At 43.5% G+C, this 22,179-nt stretch overlaps 1 protein-coding gene across 1 annotated transcript; it reads right to left on the bottom strand.

The window, feature by feature from the left end:
- Positions 1 to 700: 700 nt before the first annotated feature.
- LOC122477750 (60S ribosomal protein L32-like) lies at positions 701 to 1,140 on the bottom strand. Its single transcript, XM_043571083.1, has one exon. The coding sequence runs from the start codon at positions 1,106 to 1,108 to the stop codon at positions 701 to 703; it is 408 nt and encodes a 135-aa protein (XP_043427018.1). The 5' UTR covers positions 1,109 to 1,140.
- Positions 1,141 to 22,179: the final 21,039 nt, after the last annotated feature.

The raw sequence follows: 22,179 nt of genomic DNA, 5'->3' as shown, positions 1-22,179 counted from the left end.
AGATGGAGGCTGTATCAGTAGGCTCGGGCTGCTGTAACAAAGTACCGCAGACTGTGTGGCTTCAACAACAGGAATTTATTTTCTCACGGTCCTGGAAGCTGGAAGTCCAAGATCAAGGTGCCAACAGCGTTGTTTTCTCCTAAGACCTCTCTCCTTGGCTTGCAGACGACCGCATCTTGGTACCTCATCCTCTGGTAATGATATCAGTCATATGGGAGTCGAGCCCCACCCTGACAACATCATTTAAACCTAATGGTCTCCTTAAAGACCTTAAATGCAGTTTAATGTGGTCACATTCTGAGGTACCAGTGGTTGGGACCTCCACGTGAATTTTGGGAGGACACATTTCAGTGGATAACCGAGAGAGGGCAGGAGGGCATGATCCCCAGTGGTCTTCAAGACAGAGTGTAATGGTGAGACTGTGAGTGTTGGAGGAGGAGGGTGGCTCAGAGTTCTGAGGCCCCTCTTCTCTCCTACCCTTGGAAGTTTAGAAGCCCAAGGAGCAACGCACTTGCCCTTAGCTTATCAACACCTAGTCTCCATTTTAACCTGAAAATGTTTTGTTGTAGTGCTGTTTTAAGATGGCAGAGGCGTGAATGTGTTTGTATGCTGGAGTAAGGACCCCGTGAGAGTTTCAAACAATTGCCTTTTTATAGTTTTATGATTTTAGTAACACAAACACGACGTGCACATAAGCTGTCTATCCATTTTCTTCACTGGGCAGCCTGGCATCGGTATTGGTGACTCTGATGGCCAGCAGGGCTGCTCTTTCCACAGAGGCTTTGTGGTTCTTGGAGGAGACATGATGAGCTACCTCTGTGCAGGGAGAGCTGTTGAGCACCAGCAGCACTTCGAGCTCCGTAACGTCGTGGACTAGGAACTTCCGGAAACCACTGGGCAGCATGTGCTTTGTCTTCTTGTTGCTCCCATAACCACTGTTGGGCATCAAGGTCTGGCCCTTGAATCTTTTGTTCACCCAATTGGCGATGCCTCTGGGTTTCCACCAGTTGCACTTAATGTTGACATACCGGTCTTGCTGGTGCCTGATGAACTTCTCGGTCCACTTTTTAATGATCTTGGGCTTCACCAGAGGCCTGAGGGCAGCCATGATGCCAAATAGGAGATGGCTGCCACCTCTGTAGGCAGTGCCAAGGAAGACAAAAAAATTATTTTCTTACTCAGCTATTCAAGCTACGGCAAATGAAACAACTTGGTGACAGGGAAATGAAGGGAAGCAAAAATTCAGGGAGGAGAAATGGTACTATAAAACTGGAGATGTGACTGGAGGGCCCCCAAAATCTTTGGTTCTTATTTATTTATTTATTTATTTAGAGAGAGTGTGAGCAGGGGAGGAGCAGAGAGAGAGGGACAGAGTATCCGAAGTGTGCTCTGCGTGCTGACAGCAGATAGACTGAAGTGGGGCTCGAACTCGTGAACCTCGAGATCATGACCTGAGCCAAAGTCTGACGCTGAACCGACTGAACCACCCAGGTGCCCCTGCTTCTTATATATTTAATAAGTGCCAACGATATACTGTGAATCTTTATGTTTAGGCAGAGAGGAAGTAGTGTGTACCATTAAAACCACAATTGCAATATAGTTGAAGGGCAGAATATGCATTATTTTGACTTCGTGCAAAGCAACAGTACAAAATTGAATACATGACTGCTCGTGGTTCCTAGGCTAAAGGAAAAATAAGAACATAAACATGTTACAAATAAACTATTGCTGTATAGTGAAAAGGAGTTGACTAGGCTCAAGTAGTAAATTCTGAATTTAGAATATAAATGTATGTGCTTGCTTACATCAATATCTAAACAAAATCCTCACCGTTACGCTTGGCTTATTGATCCACGTTTGATTCAAGTTTCACTTATAAATGAGAACTGAAAGTTCTTTTGCAATTGGACAGGAAGGCTGTCTAGTTTCGGCAAACTATTTTTGAGAACATTTGAAGAACAGAACGGCGTTTTCTTTGCAAACATTAATTTGCCACATCATACAAAACTATTCCCCTTGGACCACCTATATCAGGATGGTACCATCTCAGTTTTCCAGATATGGAACAGTTCAGTTCTCTCCCTGAGGTTGCATAAAAGCACCAGTGGCCCAAGCTGATGCCAAATTAAGCAGTCAACTGGTTCTCGTCCAATACAGCTAAACCAGATGGGCCGCTTCAGTGACTTCCAAGCCAATTCCATCTATTTTTCAACCCAAATTTAATAGATTTGTGCATTGCCTGCCTTTTAGGAGGGAGAAAAAGAGTGCATGTTAAATACCTCCCTTTTGTAACTATAAAATAATACCTTCATGTTCATGGAAAATGAAAAGTTAAATAAAAATGAAATATAGGTCACCCATAACCCCACGCTAAGGTTTTAAGATATTTCTTTCCAGTATTTTGAATGCGTTTTTATAATGAAAATCATCTCTTATATACATAGATTTTTTTCAGCCCTCATTACCTGCTTAAGATTATATCTAACATTATTCCCATTCCACTTAAAACTCTTCCCAAGCATTATTTTCATGGCTACTAGATATTTGTGCGTATCCGATAGAAAGAGGGATACAGCAGCCCAGGGCAAGACTTAAGCTGAGAGGGTAGTCCCAAAACAAGCCAAGGGTAGGTGAGTAGTATGTCAAAAGGCCAAACTGATCATCAGGACAAGACCCCAAGAGAAGGTCCAAAGCTGGTGGTTGATAAGCCGTGGTGGAGGATGTCGGGAGCGAGAGAGTTTGTTCTGTTCTCTTAGAATCTCAGGCTATGTTGCTGAAGCCACTTGATCACATCAAATCCTTTCTTTTCTAGGACAATTATTTTTGAGGGGCCCTACAGTCCCTCCCTACAAGCTAGCTTCTGTTGGCATCCTCCTCCTCCCTACTGAGTCTACCTGTATAATCTAAACTTCAACTGTGGGCTTGAGTTAATGTTTTTTTCAGCTCAAGTACCCATGTGTATGAGTTAATTCAGACCTATACTCAAAGGGTGGGAACACCCCACGTGTTTGCATCTCTGTTCTGGCCTAACTGGAGCCTCTGCTGCAGTGGTTTAGTCGTTCTCCTAGAAGGGGGGTTTAAGGCATTTCACCATTATAAATAATACTGTAATAAGCATCTTTTTTGCATTAATCTCTGGTGATCAGGAAATGTCTTCCAGGAAGTTTCCTAAAAGTGGAATTACACAGTCCAAAAGCATCAACACTTTAAGGGGTCTTGACACATAATATAAATTACCTTCCCTAAAGGTGGTTCCAACTTCCACTCCCACCTGCCACATGGGACAGAAGAAAAGGCACATCTGGGATTATATTCCTGGGCTTCTGAGGGTAATATGGGTGGTGGCTGCACTGACTGCTGGAGTTAAATGCTGACTTGCCAACTATGTATGTGACCTTGGTGGGTCACTTGCTCTTCTAAGACTTGGTTTCTTCATATGTCTAATGGGAGTAACAACACCTTCCCAAAGAGCTATTGCAATGAATATGTGAGAAACTGCACATATGAGGCTTAGTTCACATGTCCTTTCAGCTCTGCTTGGAGACTAGCCTTGGAACAGAATGACAGTTTAGAATTTAATGGCCAATAATGGTCAGATGGACAACACTACCCAACCACCTTCACCAGATCTAGGTAAGTGAGAACAATTCTCTTCCCTCTTCTCCTCTCCTCTTCTTTCCTTTGTGACTGGCCAAGCATGGAGGCTGGAAGTGGGAGCTTACCCAGAACTCCCAGACCACACCGCACCAGCACTGCCTGCCCTGTCTCCCAGATGTGGAGGGCCCCGTCATCCCACCTCGGTAGAATAATAAGCCACATGGTGGCTGCAAAACTTTGGACTAACATTCCTGTTTTACAAATGGTTCCACGGTTTTGAATTCAGCTTGCCAACAATAGCAAAGTAAGAATACAATTCAGCACCTCATTAATCCCAACATTATTACATGTGAGGTTTTCATTTCACATTAATATTTATTTATCTCAAGAGAAAGCCAGGACCAAGTTAAGCATGTTATAGTCATCCAGCCTGAAGGTCAGGAAGGTACTGGTAGAAGGGAAGAGGCAAGAGTTTCTAGGGGAAGCAAAGACTGTGGCTGACTTTAGTTCATGTTCTGATGGGTAATACTCAATAATCATTTTTAAGGACTTCAAACATTAGGTGAATTTTTGGAATGACTAAACTAAGATTATGAGATGCATGAACAAATTTAGAGTAGCTTCTGAGCCTTTGAATCTGACTACCTATTCATTCCCAGGAACCACAACTTCAAATCATGGTAGCTTGTCAGTGGCATCTTAGCTCTGGAATGGATCTTAGACACAACCTCTTGGCTTTACAGATAAGGAAGCTGAGGTTCAGAGAAGTTACAAGACTTGTTCAATATCACCCGAGCTCTTATGGGCAGAGTCAAGCTACGGCTGAGGCTGTTATGTTTCTCAGGCCCACATAACACACTCCCTCCCTCTTTCTACATTTGTCAAATGATTATCATTACAGTACCTATTGTGATGTCAACAAAGTAGAAAAACAATTGGAAAATTGGTGGTTTAGTTTTACCGGAATTAAAGTTAAGAATACTTTAATAATAAACTACAGTAGGGGGTGCCTGGCTGGCTCAGTTGGTAGAGCCTGCAACTCTTTTTTTTTTTTACTTTTTTTTTAACGTTTATTTATTTTTGAGACAGAGAGAGACAGAGCATGAACAGGGGAGGGTCAGAGAGAGGGAGACACAGAATCCGAGACAGAGCCTGCAACTCTTGATCCCACATTGGGTGTACAGACTGCAAAAGAAAGAAAGAAAGAAAGAAAGAAAGAAAGAAAGAAAGAAAGAAAAGAAAGGAAGAGAAAAAGAAAGAAAGAAAGAAAGAAAGAAAGAGAAAGAAACTACAGTAGGACATTCACATGCGGAGTTACATGGAGTTGTGTTCTTATTGAATGGATATGAGCCCTATCTCTAGAATGAAAGAACTGGGGACGGGGGAGGGAAGGGAAAACTGTTTCTAATCTATTTACAGGAAATGTGTAAGTGCAAAAAAACTACTTTGAACTTCTCTTAAGTAGGATAAAGGTAGAACTGTAATACCCAGCCGACTATTCTCACCTTCCCTTAAGCTTTCTGATTCTACAAATATTTAGCAACTGTGAGCAGGATAGGTCAGCAGTAGCACCCTACACATTCAAGGGTTTGCCGGTCAAAGTCTAGGGAGGAGTATGGGCCAGATTATGAAAGGGGTATGGACTTGTGTTCCTACTTAGAATGTGGGGTAGGGGAACAATACGTCTGAGCAGTGCCTTAGGAGGAAGGAAGATCTGGGAGCAATGTGGGGTAAGAACAGAAGGAAAAGAAATTGCAGGCCAGAAACAGTTGGCAAATGTATAAAGTCATCCAAGAGAGAAGTGGGAAAAATCTTACCCGAGTTACAGAACTAGGAATTATCTTCGTTTGGGATCCTTCCAGAAGCAGACCCTGGGACAAGGATTCGAGTGCAAATAGTTTCTTTGAGAGATGATCCCAGGAAACACGGGTTGGGAGAGGGGAAACAGGGAAAGAAATGAAGACAATAACGGGTGTGTTAGCAAGCCAGTTACTAGTGTGGGTGACTGGAGGTCAATCCCACTCAGGAGCTCTGGGAGACAGGAAAGCACACCTCAGAGGTTTACCCTCAAGGGACCAGGAAGGTAGGGGATTTATTCCCCAATTCCCCAACCACCATTGGTTTAGAACTGCTTCCAGAAACACAAACTCTCCACCACTCTGGGCTTGCCCTGCATGTGAGTCGAATGTCCTCCAACAAAAAAAAATGCTCTCAGGAACAGAGTTGCTGGAATCCCTGGGTGGAGACTGAATGTCAAGGGAATATCTGTAGAGCACCAACAGTCTGATATACAGACACCTGTTTCTCTCTGGAGCTATTCAAGCAGTCCTGGATCTTGTCAACAGGACCTCGCACTCTAAAAGCAGTTGGGTGGGAGGAGCTCCGATTTGACTTCCTTCTCTAAATTCTGTGATTCCTTCACCTTCAAAAATCGGCCACCCTGCATATGAACACCTTTTGCATTCTTGCCTGTATCTGATTCCAGTTTTTAACCAATGCCTCTTTTAAAATTCTCCTCCACAATACAAATTTACTTGAGAAACTAATGATTAGTGTTCTGCACATCTTTTATGCAATTGTATTTTTAAAACCCTTCTCTAATGAGATCACAGAAGACTGGAAATTACAGCAACAAAAGTATTAGGCACGTGATACCCAAGGTAGGAAAGAAAAATATATTAACTCAACTTGCTTTAACTTACTTCATTGAAGTTGGCAACAAGCAAGCTATTCATCTCCATCATTTATTAGAATTAATTCAAAGTCCGTCTAGGGTGCAATCCAGAACAGAAACTTGCCAGGACTTCAAACTGGAAGCCATTCGAAATTAAAACCAGCATGACATATTTTCTTTTCAGAACCACATGACTCAAAATTTAAGAAATTTGAGGAATTTCTGGAAAATTCCATAATAGGTCAATGACGATTTACTTCAAGAAGAAAGAAGTGATTTTCTTATGCAACAATAAGTTGCTTACATTTGCGGACCTCAAAACTGATCTTTTTGCTTGTTCTCTTTCAGTTATTTTATTAAGGGGGTAGGGGTAAGAAAGTGCTAACAGCTCCCAGGATAGATTTTTGAGTGCTGAGGTCCACCCAGTGAACTCAAGAGCCAAGTAACCAACCCTTGAAAATACATTTACATCATGGAAGTAGAAACGCCAAAGTCCAGCTGGCCTTCATGAGAAAGAATAAACGTAAAGCCCAGGATGAAAATGTGGCATGTCGGGGTGAGACAGCCTTTCCTTCATTCTCATTTTCCCCTTTGCTTTGAGCACAGATCCGTGCAGCCCCTCAGGATTTGGTTTAGAAGGCAGGAGGCAGCTCCAGTGACTTTTATACCCAATTGGAGTGGCCCAGGTGCTAACCCAAATCTGGGCAAATCTGTTTCCATGAGACCAATGAATATTCATGGAGCACCTACTAAGTGCTAGGAGTTGAGTCAAAGGTTATGTAGTTTGTAAATGTCTTCCCTGGAGGACCTTAGAATCTGGTAGAGGAGATAAGACACACAGATAAAGAACTCCAATATAGTCAAGAGGATTAAATGCTTCTGGAGCCAATTTCCCTTTGTACTTATAATGGTTGAAACAATCATAACAACAATAATAATAGGAACTCATTTGTAGAACACTGTTGTTAGTCTAGACTCTATGAGGTAGTTATCATTAGATAGTATTATTACTATCTTACTTTACAGATATAAGAACTAAAGCATTGGCCCAAGTTCAACAGCCAATTAGTGGTGGAGCTGAGATTCAGATCCAAGCAGTCTGGGTTCAGAGTCCACATTCTTAATGACTATACTACCTACCACACAGCAATTTTTTTTAATATTAAATTGTTCATGTACATAGCTGTTTCCCAGTTACTCTGGAAAGTTCTATGCGGTAAAAGGCTTGTGTTTTTATTCTTGTGTGCTAGCGCTTGGCACAGAGCCTGATCCCAGAAGATTCTCAATAAATATTTATTGAATGAACGAATGAATGAATTTGAAGCCCAGGGGAGACTCTGGCTGTTTAGAGAAGGAAAAAAAATGACATTTATTCACAGGGATGAAGGAAGGCTGCATGGAAGAAGTAGCATTTACTCAGGTAAATGGTAAACGGGTGGGTAGGACCCAGGAAGGTGGAGGGACTTTTTCAATTTTATGCTGAAAATGCAGACCTTTGGTCACTTGGGAAGTAACTGGCTGGTTGGAGGGTCTACAGCCTGTGACATAACAGGCCCGCTCACCAGAAGGAATGGATATTCTGTTGCCAAGCGCCTAGAGCTATGGGTCCATCTGCCTCCAGGGGCTAGGAGACTGCTGGTGACAGAGTTGGGGGGCAGACTCCCCACAAGTGGAGGACTGAGCATTCGGAAGGCCAGGGAGTGCGAAGCTGCACAACCCGGCTGTGCTGGGCTGGGTCCCACCTGAAGCCCCGAGACTCTGAGCAGAGGCATGCTGGGCCATGGAATGTGCATGCACAGAAGGAGTGTGGCACTATCCGGCTTTGAGGGGCTGCTGCTACTGGGAAGCACCTGCCAAAGTGAATCTCGTGGGCAGAACTGGCCAGGGGAGCACCATGCCCAGTGGAACCAACCTGATGGTGGTGGGTATAGTGGTGGTGAGCGCTTAGCAGCAAAGTAGGGTATTGGCAGATTGAGAAAAGCCCAGACAGCATCTAGGCCTGAGGAGGAACTAGGGATAACATCCAGGCTCGGAGAGACATCACACCTGTTGGGACTGGCGAATCGGTCACTTTGGAAATCAGACTTCAAGGGCACTTAATATCTTTGTGATAAAGGGAACCATTCACAGGGGGCCTGTGGAGAATCCAGTTACGCTCCGAGGCTAGCCTGAAAGGACTCCAGGGACTGATAGCCAGACTGTGTAAACTCTGTTGACAAAGAATCCAAAAGGAATTGTGTATGGGCTCAGGGACGCCTGGCTGGCTCAGTCGGTAGAGCATGTGACTCTTCATCTTAGGATCGTGAAGTTTGAGCCCCATGTTGGGTGTAGAGACTACTCAAAAAAAAAAAAAAAAAAAGATTTGCTTAGGGACTCATAACCCTGTAAGGCTGACGGGGGCACTACTGGGGCTGCACTTGGTTGTTTACCACTCCTGTCCCAAATTGGGATTGTGTGAACTACTGTGGAGAGGTGACTCTCAATGTTCAGTGGCCGGCTGCATGTAGGAAGCAGTAGAGAATGGAACCAGAAAACCCCAGGCATGAAATACAAGGTACCCAGTTTTAATTTACTATTTGATGACATCACAGCTTTCGGCAGTATCCGGAAAGCCAGGCAGGGTAGTTAAAGAGAACTAGAGGCACTGCCCCAGAATCTTAAAATCTTCAACTCCACAGTCCCACTCTCTGATTGCATCCTCCCCCCCCCCAACATCCGCAGCAATTCTTTCAAACGTTCACAGCACATTTTAAGTCATCTACACCAGCAGGCGACATCCCCATACAACACAGGGACTATGGAAGCCGAGCAGAGAGCCCTCCCCTTCACGCTCCCCACCCAAGCCAGACACGTTCTTTCTCTCCTTCCCTCACAGTCTTCCCTCCATTTCTGTCAGGGGGTCTCCACCTTACGTCCACCTGGGCGGGGGGCCACCCCCCTTCCCAGTGCTTCGGCTCCGCAATTCTCCTGCCCTTTAAACCCCACATCTCCTCCTCTCATCTAGGGTTAAACGCTTCCAAATTAAACCCTCTTCAAATTCCTCTCCCATCTCGCCAGAGCCAATTTGTCTCCTTCCCTTTCAATCCAGCTTCTTATGATGCACTTCTCACCTCCCATTCATTATTCAAGCCACCGCGACTCTTCTTCAGCCCCTGGCAAGTCGCTGCAACCACTCACCCTAAGACAGTGAGGGACCTCACTGCCAAATCCAGTTCACAACCTAGTGCTGGCCGCTGCCTCCTTCCAAGAGCTTTCCTCCCTTGACTTAGGTGACACCACCCTTTCCTCCTGTCCCTCCTGATCTTTGCTTGCTCTTTCTTTGTCTTCTTCATGGGCTTCCTGTGGTTGCCTCCTCTCTCTCTCCTTAAATATGGCGGGTTTCCCAAGGCCCTGCCCTCAATCTTTCCCCCACCTCTTCTCCTCTCACCTCTCCTCCCCTCACTACCCCTCTTCTTTTACCTCCTCACTCCTCATCTCCACTTTCCTCTCTCCCTTCCTCTCCCCGCCCAGTCCTTTCTCCACAGATAAGTCCATCCCCAAGATTTCAACTACTGCCCATATTTAGATGGCCCTCTCCTCTGAAATCTATGTTCTCCTGCCTGGAACCCTCTCTTGAACTCCAGACCCATGGAGTCAACCCATCTGGACAGTTGTCTCTGGATATACCCATGCTCAGCAGGTCTGCAACTGAACTCACCTTCCACCAAATCCTCTGTGTCCTCCCCAGCCTCCCATCTTGAACAATAGTGCTGGTGTCCAGCCAGTACCTCAAGCCAGAAAACCCACAAATCTGGCAGTCTTTCTTGATGACTCCCTCTCTTTCCCCCGATGTACAGCGAGCCACCAATGTGTAGAGGGTCAGCCTGTCCCGTCTGTCGTTTCAACCCTCCACTTTCCGTGACTTGCTTTTCTGGCCTGGATCCCAGCACTGGTCCGAGTCACCCTCTAGCCGGCTGTCAAGGACTCCTTTGGAAATGGGAATCTGGTTATATCATTCCTCTGCTTTCTATCTTTATGTGGCTCCAAATGGCCCTCACGATTAAATCCAGACCTCTCACTATGACCTCTGAGGCCTCTGGTCTCCGCCCAACCCCAACTGGCCATGTCGGCCCGCCTCCCTCCTCACACCCCTGCCATCGTTTCCACCGGAAATGCTGTGTTTTTCTTCCTCACTTCCCCTTCTTTCAAACTTACGTCCTCTGGAAGTCTTCTCCGGCCGTTCTCTCCCTTCTCCCGGCTGAGCTAGGCGCTCCCTGTCCTGCCCACAGAGTCCATGCCGGTTTCTGGTGTGAACGCGGCACATCGCACAGTTTCCTTGTCTGTCTTCCGCCATCGGTCTATGTGTAACTTGATTTTTTAAACTTGTACAGCACTTGACACAGGCTCCCTTGTTGGATCTACGCAAGAAAACTCCCGGACACCCTGCTTGAGAGGGCCACAGATATCACCGTCCCACCCCTGCCCCCCCAAAAACGTATTGAATATTTGGACACCACTGTCGTCAGGAATCCAGTATTCCGCCTGGCACAGCGCAACCTGTAAGTGAAAACGTTTACTCTCGAGACTAACACTGTTCAGGCTTCAGGGAAATGCTTCTGCACATCTCTCACCCTGTGTCCTTAATTTTTTTAAGTGTTTATTCATTTTTGAGAGACAGAGAGAGAGAGAGAGAGAGAGCCAATGGGGGAGGGGCAGAGAGAGAGGGAGACACAGAATCGGAAGCAGGCTCCAGGCTCCGAGCTGTCAGCACAGAGCCCCACGCAGGGCTGGAACCCATGAACCGTGAGATCACGACCTGAGCCGAAGTTGGACGCTTAACTGACTGAGCCACCCGGGCGCCCCTCTCACCCTGTGTCCTTAAAACAAAGGCGACTATGTCCAATCTCTGTAGGAGTCTGTGATTGCACAGCAATCGGCCTAAAAAAACAGCTACAGCTTTGGAGTAAGACCGAGAAGATTTCAGCTGTGCAAGTGCTTAGATAAGAGAAAACCCGAGTTAATCCATTAACGTTTCTGTCACATGTCATGAACGTAGTTGATCCTTTCATAACGAACGATGGCTTCCAGTCCTTGACACGGGTATCCGCTTTCTTCCTTCCCCTTTTGGAGTTCCGAAGATCCTCATGAATTACTGTGGCATTCACTGTGGCTGCACTCAGCGGCTGGCAAACACTTTGCGATATTACACGATTCGTTAGTGTTAACTTTGTGTGTGAGTGTATGGACGTTGGCCAGGCCGAACCGCACTTTCCTTCTGAGCACTCTGTGCTGTAGAAAAACCATCATTTTCTTACTATCCTCATGTGCTCAGTTGCACTCACGTGTTGGTTTGTTATGAGTACATTGAAATGTGCACGTGGTAAGCGCAATGTGTTAATATTAACCAATTCAAGAGTTTTTGGAGAATGGCGAGACAATAAAATCGCCCTAAGTTTCTTAACGTCCCTTTAAAATATCTTCAACATGAATCTTTTTGAATTTGGGCGAAAACAAAGAAACAAGATCGATAACGAGCCGCAGCCTGTTACACCTTCTGGTGGTGGCAGAAGTCACAAGCAGCCTGAAACGTCCTTTGATACAGTGCAAGAATCAGTTCAAAGTACAATAATGACATAAATGTTAGGTGCAAATGGACTCAAAAGTTATATTGCTCAAATTTGAAAGTTGCTAATCCTGTGTTTCTATAAAAATGGTAATCATACTCTGTTAAAACTCATGATTCCAGAAAAATGTTCACCATTATCAGAGATGCCTGCCCGGCTCAGTCGGTTAAGCGTCCGACTTTGGCATCAGGTCGTGAGCTCTCTCGGTTTGTGAGTTCAAGCTCTGCCTCAGATCCCCTGTCTGCCTCTCTCTCTGCCCCTCCCCTGTGCGTGCTCTCTCTCTCTCTCTCTCTCTCTCTCCAAAATAAATGAACATTTTTTTAACGTTTATTCTCGACAGAGAGAGAGAGAGCACGCACGGAGGAGGGGCAGAGACAGAGGGAGACACAGACTGAAACGGGCTCCAGGCTCTGAGCTGTCAGTACAGAGCCCGACGCGAGGCTCGAACCCACGGACCGCGAGATCATGACCTGAGCCGAAGGCGGACGCTTAACCGACTGAGCCGCCCAGGCGCCCCAGTAAATGATCATTTTTTAAAAATTGAGAAAAAAAAGTTCATCATTATCAATGAGGAAAAATGTGAAATAGTATCAAGAATTACTCCATAAACAAAGCTTTGGAAATAGTAAAAGCGTTCCATAAATATTTGATCGAAATGTCAAAAGAGCAAAAAAAAATCATTTAAAAAACACAATCAGAATCTTAAACATTGTCTACTCTGTAGATAAAGGTAATCAAGCTTTCTCAGAAAGGGAATTTTTATGAGAACTTTGAAGAAAGAATAATGCAATCAAGATTTAAAATTCTCCTTATGATAAAACTTATCTAGTAACATGAGGAAACAATGTTCAGGAAAACAGATGAAACAAGGACACACAAATTTTAATACTTATCTAAGCTTCTCCAACTATTTTGCATAAAAGCATTTTAGTAATGTATTTAAATTATGAAATTCAAGACTGAATGTAGTTTAATGGTTTTTGTCAATATTACACAACCAAGATATTTTAACTTGGAAATAAGTCACTGCATTCAATTATCTTTGGATGATGCAATAAAAATGTAAATCAGAGCAAATATTTTGTGACACGTGAAAATCACATAAAATTCAAATTCCAGCGTTTATAAATCAGGTTTTATTGGAACCCAGCCACGCCCACTCATTTACATACCGTCTTTGACATGTCGGCTGTTTAGCTGCGACAGCAGAGTTGAATACTTAACAACGGACACCCCTGTCCTGCAAGGCCTAAGATATTTATCATCTGGCCCAATATAGGAAAAATTTAACAGACTGAAGCAGAACTTTTAAAATCCTTTCTCCATAAATTTTGTAATATACTATCGTACACGAAATAATTGGAAAGGATTAAAGAAGACAGATGAAAATCTGGAAATTGAAGTAATGAAAATGAGAATATTTGGATCTCCCCAAGCAGCCTGTAGGATTAGAAGCTGCCGAGGCAGTTTGGGGACGATAGCTAGCCTTGTACAGTCACTTTCACAGAAATCATTAAATGGAGTTAATTAAATCTTTGAAAAATACAATATTTTTGAGAGATTTGGCTGGAGTCAATGCTATTCTTCCTGAGACGTCAATTACTTTCTTCAGCTCTCCAAGAAAGAAATCTTTTGATTGTAAAGCTGGCAGATTAGGGGCACCTGGCTGGCTCAGTCAGTAGAGCTCATGATTCTTGATCTTGGGGTAGTGAGTTCGAGCCCCACGTTGGGTGCAGAGATTACTTTAAAAAATAAACTTAAGAAAATTAATAAAGCTGGCAGATGAATATGATGAAGACAAAAAGTTACCGAATATATAAAACAAAATAAATGAAAATACTAAAAGAGGTGGATGATATTATAAGGGATAGAGAATTAGGACGTACGCTTTGAAACTAAGCAAATATCAATTCTAAGAAGAAATACTATTCACTTGCCTTAAAAATTATTTAAAAATGGGCTTGTTGCTTAATGACAAATACGAGGCAAAAACTCCTAATATTGGAACCTGAAATTTGACCAAATGATGCTTGTGAATCTCTTTGGATTGAAGGAGAACAAAAATTTTTTTAAAATAAGACAACCCGTTTCAAATACAATTCTAATAAGTGATTGTCAGGACTTTCGTCGCGAAAATAAGAAAGACGAATCTACAAAAGTCTCAAGCAGAATAACAAAGAGCCGGAAAGTCTTCCGATGTCAATGCTGTGGGTTCAGTAGAGGCTGAAAGAAGCATCAGCACCATGAACAAGATGTTATTAAGATGAATTACCTATGAATTGAGACTACAAGCTACAATTATGTAGTTATTAAACTAACCATTTAATGGTGTGGCTGCTCCCTGCACCAAATCACCGCTCGCTCAGAGGCATTATTTGGCAGTCTTAGCCCATGTCAAACAAAAGACCACATCGGTGGGGGGTGGGGGAGAGGGGGAAGTGGATGATGCGCATCGAGGAGGGCACCTGTCGGGACGAGCGCTGGGTGTTGTATGGAAGTCAATTTGACAATAAATTATATTAAAAAAAAAAAAAGACCACGTCAAGATTTTCTAAACATCAACAAATAACTTAGAAATTATTAAAACTATTTGATGAATGATTTAAAAAGCAGTTTTATAATCTATAAACATAGAGAGTTAGAGAATAAAAGGATTTATATGCATTTAATGTTTGATGAATATATTATATAATATGTATCAATATATCCAAATGTCTCTATCTCCATCTACCTGTATTAATTATATTTCTGTGGCTGTATCTCTATATTACTATACCTGTTGTTAGGTATTTTGACCACTGCTCCTAGGCACAACTCACATTCCACACTAGCTTTCTGTCCTGGCTTCACCTTTTGGATGGCACGCATGGAATTGGCTTCCCAGCGCTGACCTTGGCTCCAGGCGGGAACTATTCTGGTTCTCCCCTGCAGCTGGCTACACCGCCTCACACCGCCTTGAGTCACACCCCTTTTAATTCAGCCCAGGCCTCTTCCTTCCCTGGCACAACCAGTGGGGAGCACTCCCACTTATCTTGCCTCTGTCAGTCTCAGCAGGGCCTGGGTAGTTAAAGGATGCCCATCCACACCCTTGCTGCAGGTATCAAACTTTGCTGCCCGGGGAAGCAGCCGAAATCTTGGCCAATATCTTCTTTTCCCAAGGGCCATTTTTATTTCGTGTCCCGGCTTCAATTGCAGAAGGAAAAGCTTTATTCCTTTATAGAAGAATTTCAGGCATCAGAGGCAGCTGGGGAAGAATTTTGGGAGCTGAAGAATCTAGAATACTAATGTTTTATGAGTCCTTCTGCCAATCAAAAGAGAAAAAAACTTGGACTTTTAGCATATTATTTTTCCAGAGGGGGAAAGAAAAGTTCCCTTACATTCTTTAGTTTCTGCTTTATCATTGAACGGATCATGTGAGTATACAGGCTTAAATGAGATGGAATTACTGTCTGATACATCACTTGTTATGTCGTAGAATATGTCTGTATCTTCAATAGCCCATGCAATAAAAATAATACCTAGCATGAATTGGATGCTTCTTCTATGCCAGGCATTGTGTTAAGAATTACACACATACCGGGGTGCCTGGGTAGCTCAGTCGGTTAAGTGTCCCACTCGATTTCGGCTCAGGTCATGATCCCAGGGTCATGGAATTGAGCCCCGCGTCGGGCTCCGTGCTGACAGCATGGAGCCTGCTTGGGATTCTCTCTCCCTCTCTCTCTGCCCCTTCCCTGCTCCCTCATGCTCCCCTCCCTTCTTTCTCAAAATAAATAAATCAACATTACAAAAAAAGAATTACACATGTGCTGTCTCGTTTAATCTTCAAAACAAATTTAGGAGAGAGGTACTGTTTTTATCCCCATTTGCACATTGTCTACTTGAACTCCCCTTCCTAATCCATTCTTGCCCCATCTGGGCCTTGCTCTGTGCCCCAGACTCCGTATCCTTTGGATTCTGTTTGGGTTTGGCCAATGGGAGTTGCCACGGGAGACTGGACGGTAGGAGAAAAGAGAGAGATTAGGGTATTTCTTCGTAGATCCCACTTCACCCTCTCTCTGGTCGTGGCAGCAGCTAGCTTTCTCCCTTCACGGTGACAGCCTTGGTCAGTCGTCCCTTCTCCAGAGCTCCAGCTCTCACTGGGAGCCGGACACACCACTTCCCTTTCCTCTTCTTTCTGGCCCAGGGGTTTTAAGAACTTCCTGCTGCTGCTGGTCTCTGGGTGCCCTGACCTCTCCGGTTGGTTCCTTTAACCCTGCTCATACCTATATAAATAGCGTCTTCATTAAATTATCTCCACAGATGGCCAGCGGCGTGTGCCTTCTGTTTCTTGCTAGAACTCTGGCTAATACATTAATATTTGAGCTCAGAACCATCCGCCACAGATCCTACCCGTTTCAATTCTTTACTTAGTTCCTTCTTCTAAATGCTATGTTTTTGTTTGTTTGTTTTGAAATGGCCACTGGGCTTTATTTGAAGAGAACTGGTCTTACACATAAAGTTATTTGTTTTTCAGGTGAGCACTGATTAATTTGACTCTGGACTGTAGAAACCATTTTCCGTAGCCATACGTACGTATTTCTGGATATCGACCCTCTCCAGGGATTATTACTTCTTATTCACAAATGTGTAACTGAAAAGTCTCAAGGGCTGGTGTTCAGTGTGACACAAGCACACATTATAGTAACCGGCAAGCAACTTTTATCCCCTTAAACCAAAGTAAACATTTGGGGGCATTTCTGGAAAATCCGGTTAGACAAATTTCCGCAAGATGCTGTTCGTGGCCTTAGCACAGTCTGTGTGGGGAAGAACTTTATTGGCAGCTCAGAGGGTTTAATGGCTCAATTGCATTCTTGGGAAAACTTGAATCTTTATAATATAATTTCATATCATAAATGGATAAATGTTCTCTTTTTTTTTCATTTTATTTCTTAAGTAATCTCTACCCTCAACGTGGGGCCTTGAATGCATAACCCTGAGATCAAGAGTCACATGCCGGATGGACTGAGCCAGCCAGGTGCTCCAGGAACAAATGTTCTAGGGTTTAGGCAAATTAATACGCTTTTAAAATAAGAGCAGACGTTGGAAATAGAGACTTGAGTTGCAGCTTCGCACTGGCTCCCAATTTCTTAGACGTTAAGTAGGAAAATATATTTAAAAGCTTGTCCTGGAATCTGTCTATATCCTTAGGCATAATTCAGTATCAAATAACGCATAAGACAACCACACATAATAGATTTTAAATATCACGTAAATGTAATCCAATTTTCCCCTTCCCAACCCTCATGATTCATATTTTCTTAGCCACTGGAATTCTTACGTATAGTTTCCAAGTTGATACGGTTGACTTTTGTTAAGGGCGGTGTGACTAAGCAGAGATAGCTTCTCATTAGAGCTACACTGTTCCGGACCCCAGCACACCCCCTGGACACGCTCTGCCAGGGGCATGCACGTGTTGAGATACTTGTGGCTTATCAGAGTCCAGTTCTTGATGCTCATTTCCTTAGCACAAGACCAGGAAACAGGCAGAAAACAGGTCATAACAAATACGTAAGTCTGTGTTGCATTTTTATTTGTTTGTTTGTTTGTTTGTTTGAGAGAGCGGGAGTGCTCATGCCCGGGCACACGCATGTGAGAGCGACTTGGGGAGGGGCAAAGGGAGAGGGAGGGAGAGAATCCTAAACAGGCTCCATGCCCAGGTTGGCCCTGAGATCTAAATCAAGAGTCGGTCGCTTAAGGGACGGAGCCATTACATTTTTAGAAAGGTACAGAATTTTTATTGGAACCAATCGACTTGGTAATTAAACATTCACATACTTATCTTAAAGTGTTCTTTTTCGCACTTAACCATTTAAATAAATGATTGCATAAGAAATTGCGCTTTAACCGTTATTTTGTAGATGTAGATGTTATGTTACAGAGTCGCTAAGGTAGAAAATAATTACAGCTGAAACACAGCTGCTCATTTTATAGATGCTAGGACTGCATTCAAAGGGGGATCTCAAAATCCCGAAGAAGATCTAAGACTTCACAGTCCTATCTGCTGATTTCTGCCTGAAACTTTGGGATAGAGTTTCCCTCTTTTAGGTTAAACTCTCAATGCCTCTTGAAATGCAAATACCATTTTGGGAAGGTAGTAATCTACATTTGAATTGGCTGCGAGTAACAGAAAACCCAAAATAGCAGTACTTAAATGCATAGTTTATTTTTCCCTCATTTATAATAAATTTGGAAGTAGATAGTTCAATGTTGGGAAGAAAGTCCCATGGTCATTAAGAACCCAATCCCCTTTCGTCTTTTTGCTTCCTCATCTTAAGCACATGCATTCTATTTCCAACTTCCACTCAGAGTCCAAGATGGCTGCAGGAGCTCAAGCCATCATATATGTATTCCAGCCAGTAGGAAAGAAAAAAGAAAGAAAGGCAAAGGGCCCCTGCCAGTTTGTATCCCCTTCTAAAGAGGCTTCCTGAATATCCCATCCAAGAACTTCTCCTTAGATCACATTGGTCAACCCTAGCTGAAAGGTAGGTTGGGTAATATAATCTTGTCACTGGTCTCAGTGTAATCTAGAATAAAGCTAAGATTCTGTAGCCAAGGAAGAAAGGTAACCACTGGTCTCAACCATGGAAGGATAACATTTTCAATCTTTTATCAGTCATTTAAGCATGAGTGGGGATAAGGGACCTGAACAAATTATTTTAGGAGAGAATGGAAATGTACTGGGATCTGAGAAGAGGAGAAGAAAAGAAGTAAGACTGAATTAGGGAAGGAAAGCTAAAGAAAAGATTCAGTGTTTGGCACTTACTAGTTAATCAAGAAGCATTTATGGAAGGAAGGGGGAAGAGGGGAAGGAAGGAAGGAAGGAAGGGAGGGAGGGAGGGAAGGACGAAGGATTGATCTTTTGCAAATGCTTTGGGCATAGACACCTGTTTCATTGATTTTTTTATCCCTAAATGCCCCCAGCACAGGCTCTTGCCATTTAAGTAGATTGGGATGTAAGGTCTCTCCTTTCTCTTAGATCTGATATATTTTGCTCAACCTTGATAATGTCACATCATTTTGTCGCCCTGTTGGCATTGCTCTCTCCCGCTAAAGCATGCATTCTCAATGAGAGACCAAAAATCTTAGCTATGACAATGATTTATGGCCCCCCAAAGGGCCACAAACACATCGATAGATAAGCTGTGTATCTGTGGATTTGAAATTTCATGGAAGGGGAGGAAAGGTCTACAAAGGCTCCTTGGGGAGAGATGATGAAAAAACGGTTGAGAAACACTAAACTATGACTTCCTTGAGGTTGGAGGGGAGCAGAATGTGCCCCCTCAAAATGTGCCACTTTGGCTTGTGGATAATTTTGAACTGAAAGCAATCAAGAGGCAGTAGACTCGAGAAACAGTTGTGCGTCTTCCTCAACTGCCTAAAGAACTCAGGTAGGGGGCCTGGCCCAGAAAGTGAGCTACTACCAGAGATAACTTTCATCTGAAAGACTTACCTGCAGGGCAGGGCAAACATGTAATTATCATAAATAAAGAACAAAGATGAAGACAGAATTTAAGGGGGACAAATGGAGTAAAATAGAAGTATTATTTCTAAAAGTACCAGAAGAACAGAAAAGGAAAGGCCAAAGTGGGGAACGTGAACAATTTTCTGTCCCCGTCTGTCTCTCTTTCCCCCTCTCTCTTTTTTATTTTTTACTCATTTTGATTTATTTTTTTAAGTAGGGTCCACACCCAACATGGGGTTCACACCCAACGTGAGGCTCGAACTCACCACCCTGAGATCAAGAGTTGCTACCAACTGAGCCAGCCAGGTGTCCCTCCCTCTCTCTCTTTTCTACTTTAATATTTTTTTCCTTTTTCTCCTGTTATAAAAGATCTGAGTTCTGGGGCACCTGGGTGGCTCAGCCGGTTGAGCGTCCAACTCTTGATTTCAGCTCAGGTCATGATCTCCCGGTTTCTTAGGTTCAAGCCCTGCATGGATCTCTGTGCACTGACCACACGAAGCCTGCTTGGGATTCTCTCTCTCTCTCTCTCTCTCTCTGTCTCTCTGGCCCTCCCCTGCTTGTGCTCTCTCTCTCTCAAATAAACATTTTTTAAAAAGTTCTTAGATCTGAGTAAACATGCAGGAAGATATTGAAATTTCAAAAATAATTCATCTTTTGGAACAAGAACTCATGTTCCCTTCAGAGGTCCTTCTGGCTGGGCTAAGAATCAAACTGACATGAGTCAGATTAACAGGAGAAAATCAAATTTAATAGGCACACATTCGGGGAACCCACATCGACATGGAAATTCCAAGGACAGTCAGGCACAATGAGGTCTGTCCATCATCCTGAACTAAGGAGAAGAGGTAGAAGCCTGGGACTTCACAGGAAAGGGATGCCCTTCCTGGAGCGATAAGAAGCCTGGATGTTGGTAATTAGACCCTACCATACACATGGGTCGCTCTGATAAAATTTACCTTTGCTAATAACCCTTATTCTGGGAAAGACCCCCAGTGCAGATTCTTCTGTGTAGTAAAGGAGAGGCAAACGTTTCTCTTGAGCCCATGGGGTGTTGATTGCCTTCAGCTCAAAATAATCTTCATGCCGGGTATAGCCCATTTGGGGCGGCCTGCTCTCGGTCTCTACAGAACACTGAGGAAAATCTGAAAGTATTTCTCACAATGAATACAATATTAATCTGAAGCAGTGGCTCCCAAGACTTTGGGAGTTTTCATATGGTTGTTTGAATGTACAGACTACATGCAGATTGTACATAAATTCATGTACACACACACACACACACACACACCAAATATTTTGTTATCCTATAGAGATAACCTAAAAGGAAACACTTTATGCAGGACCTAAAAATTTTAATCACGCAGGGGATCTCTGATGTATTCATTCTGGTAAATCAGTTCTAGATCATTCCAGCTGATAGGAATTAACCAATGCTTTCTTTTTTTTTTTTTTTCTTTTTTTCTTTTTTCTTTTTTTTTCCTTTTTATTTTTTTTTCAATACATGAAATTTATTGTCAACATGGTTTCCACACAACACCCAGTGCTCATCCCAAAAGGTGCCCTCCCCAATACCCATCACCCACCCTCCCCTCCCTCCCACCCCCCCATCAACCCTCAGTTTGTTCTCAGTTTTTAAGAGTCTCTCATGCTTTGGGGATAAAGAGCTCACCAAACTCCACACCCGAAAAACAAATAACCCAGTGAAGAAATGGGCAGAAAACATGAATAGACACTTCTCTAAAGAAGACATCCGGATGGCCAACAGGCACATGAAAAGATGCTCAACGTCGCTCCTCATCAGGGAAATACAAATCAACACCACACTCAGATATCACTTCACGTCAGTCAGAGTGGCCAAAATGAACAAATCAGGAGACTATAGATGCTGGAGAGGATGTGGAGAAACAGGAACCCTCTTGCACTGTTGGTGGGAAAACCAATGCTTTCTTAAAAATGTTTTTTTTTTTTTTTCAGTAGCAGATTTATTATTTTTTTAAGAGAGAGAGAGAGAGAGAGAGAGCGCACATGAGTTGGAGAAAGGGGCAGCGGGGGAGAAAGAGAAAGAATCGTAAGCAGGCTCCACGCTCAGCACAGAGCCCGACTTGGGGCTCAATCCCACGACCCTGGGATTATGACCTGACCCCAAATCCAGAATCAGACACTCAACCTACTGAGCCACCCAGACGCCCCTTCAATAACAGCTTTTTAGAGGTATAATTCACAAAGCGTGCAATTCACCCCTTAAGGTATAAAATTCATTTGTTTTTTATATATTCACAGAGTTGTGTAACTGTTCACCACAATAAATTTCCGAACATTTCATCACCCTAAAAAGAAACACCATACCCATTAGCACTCAGTTCCCATTTCCCCTCCCCACTTCTCTCAGCCCTAGGCAACAACGAGTCTACTTTATGTCTCTATAGATTTGCCTATGCTGGGGGCGCCCGGGTGGCTCAGTCGGTTAAGCGTCAGACTTCGGCTCAGGTCACGATCTCACGGTTTGTGAGTTTGAACCTCGCGTCAGGCTCTGTGCTGACAGCTCAGAGCCTGGAGCCTGCTTCGGATTCTGTGTCTTCTTTCTCTGTTCCTCCCCTGCTTGTGCTCTGTGTGTGTCTCTCTCTGACAAGTACAATTAAAAAAAATAATAAAAAAAATGATTTGCCTATGCTGGACATTTGAGATAAATGGAATCATGCAATATACAACATATAGCCTTTTGTGACTGACTTTTTTCACTTAGCATCATGTTTTCAGGGATCATCCATGTTATGGCATGTACCGCCACCCCATTCCTTTTCATG

This window comes from Prionailurus bengalensis, chromosome X, assembly GCF_016509475.1.
Source record: "Prionailurus bengalensis isolate Pbe53 chromosome X, Fcat_Pben_1.1_paternal_pri, whole genome shotgun sequence".
Lineage (NCBI taxonomy): Eukaryota > Metazoa > Chordata > Mammalia > Carnivora > Felidae > Prionailurus > Prionailurus bengalensis.
The sequence above is the reverse complement of the archived record's forward strand: the minus strand, read 5'-3'. Positions and strand labels throughout refer to the sequence as shown.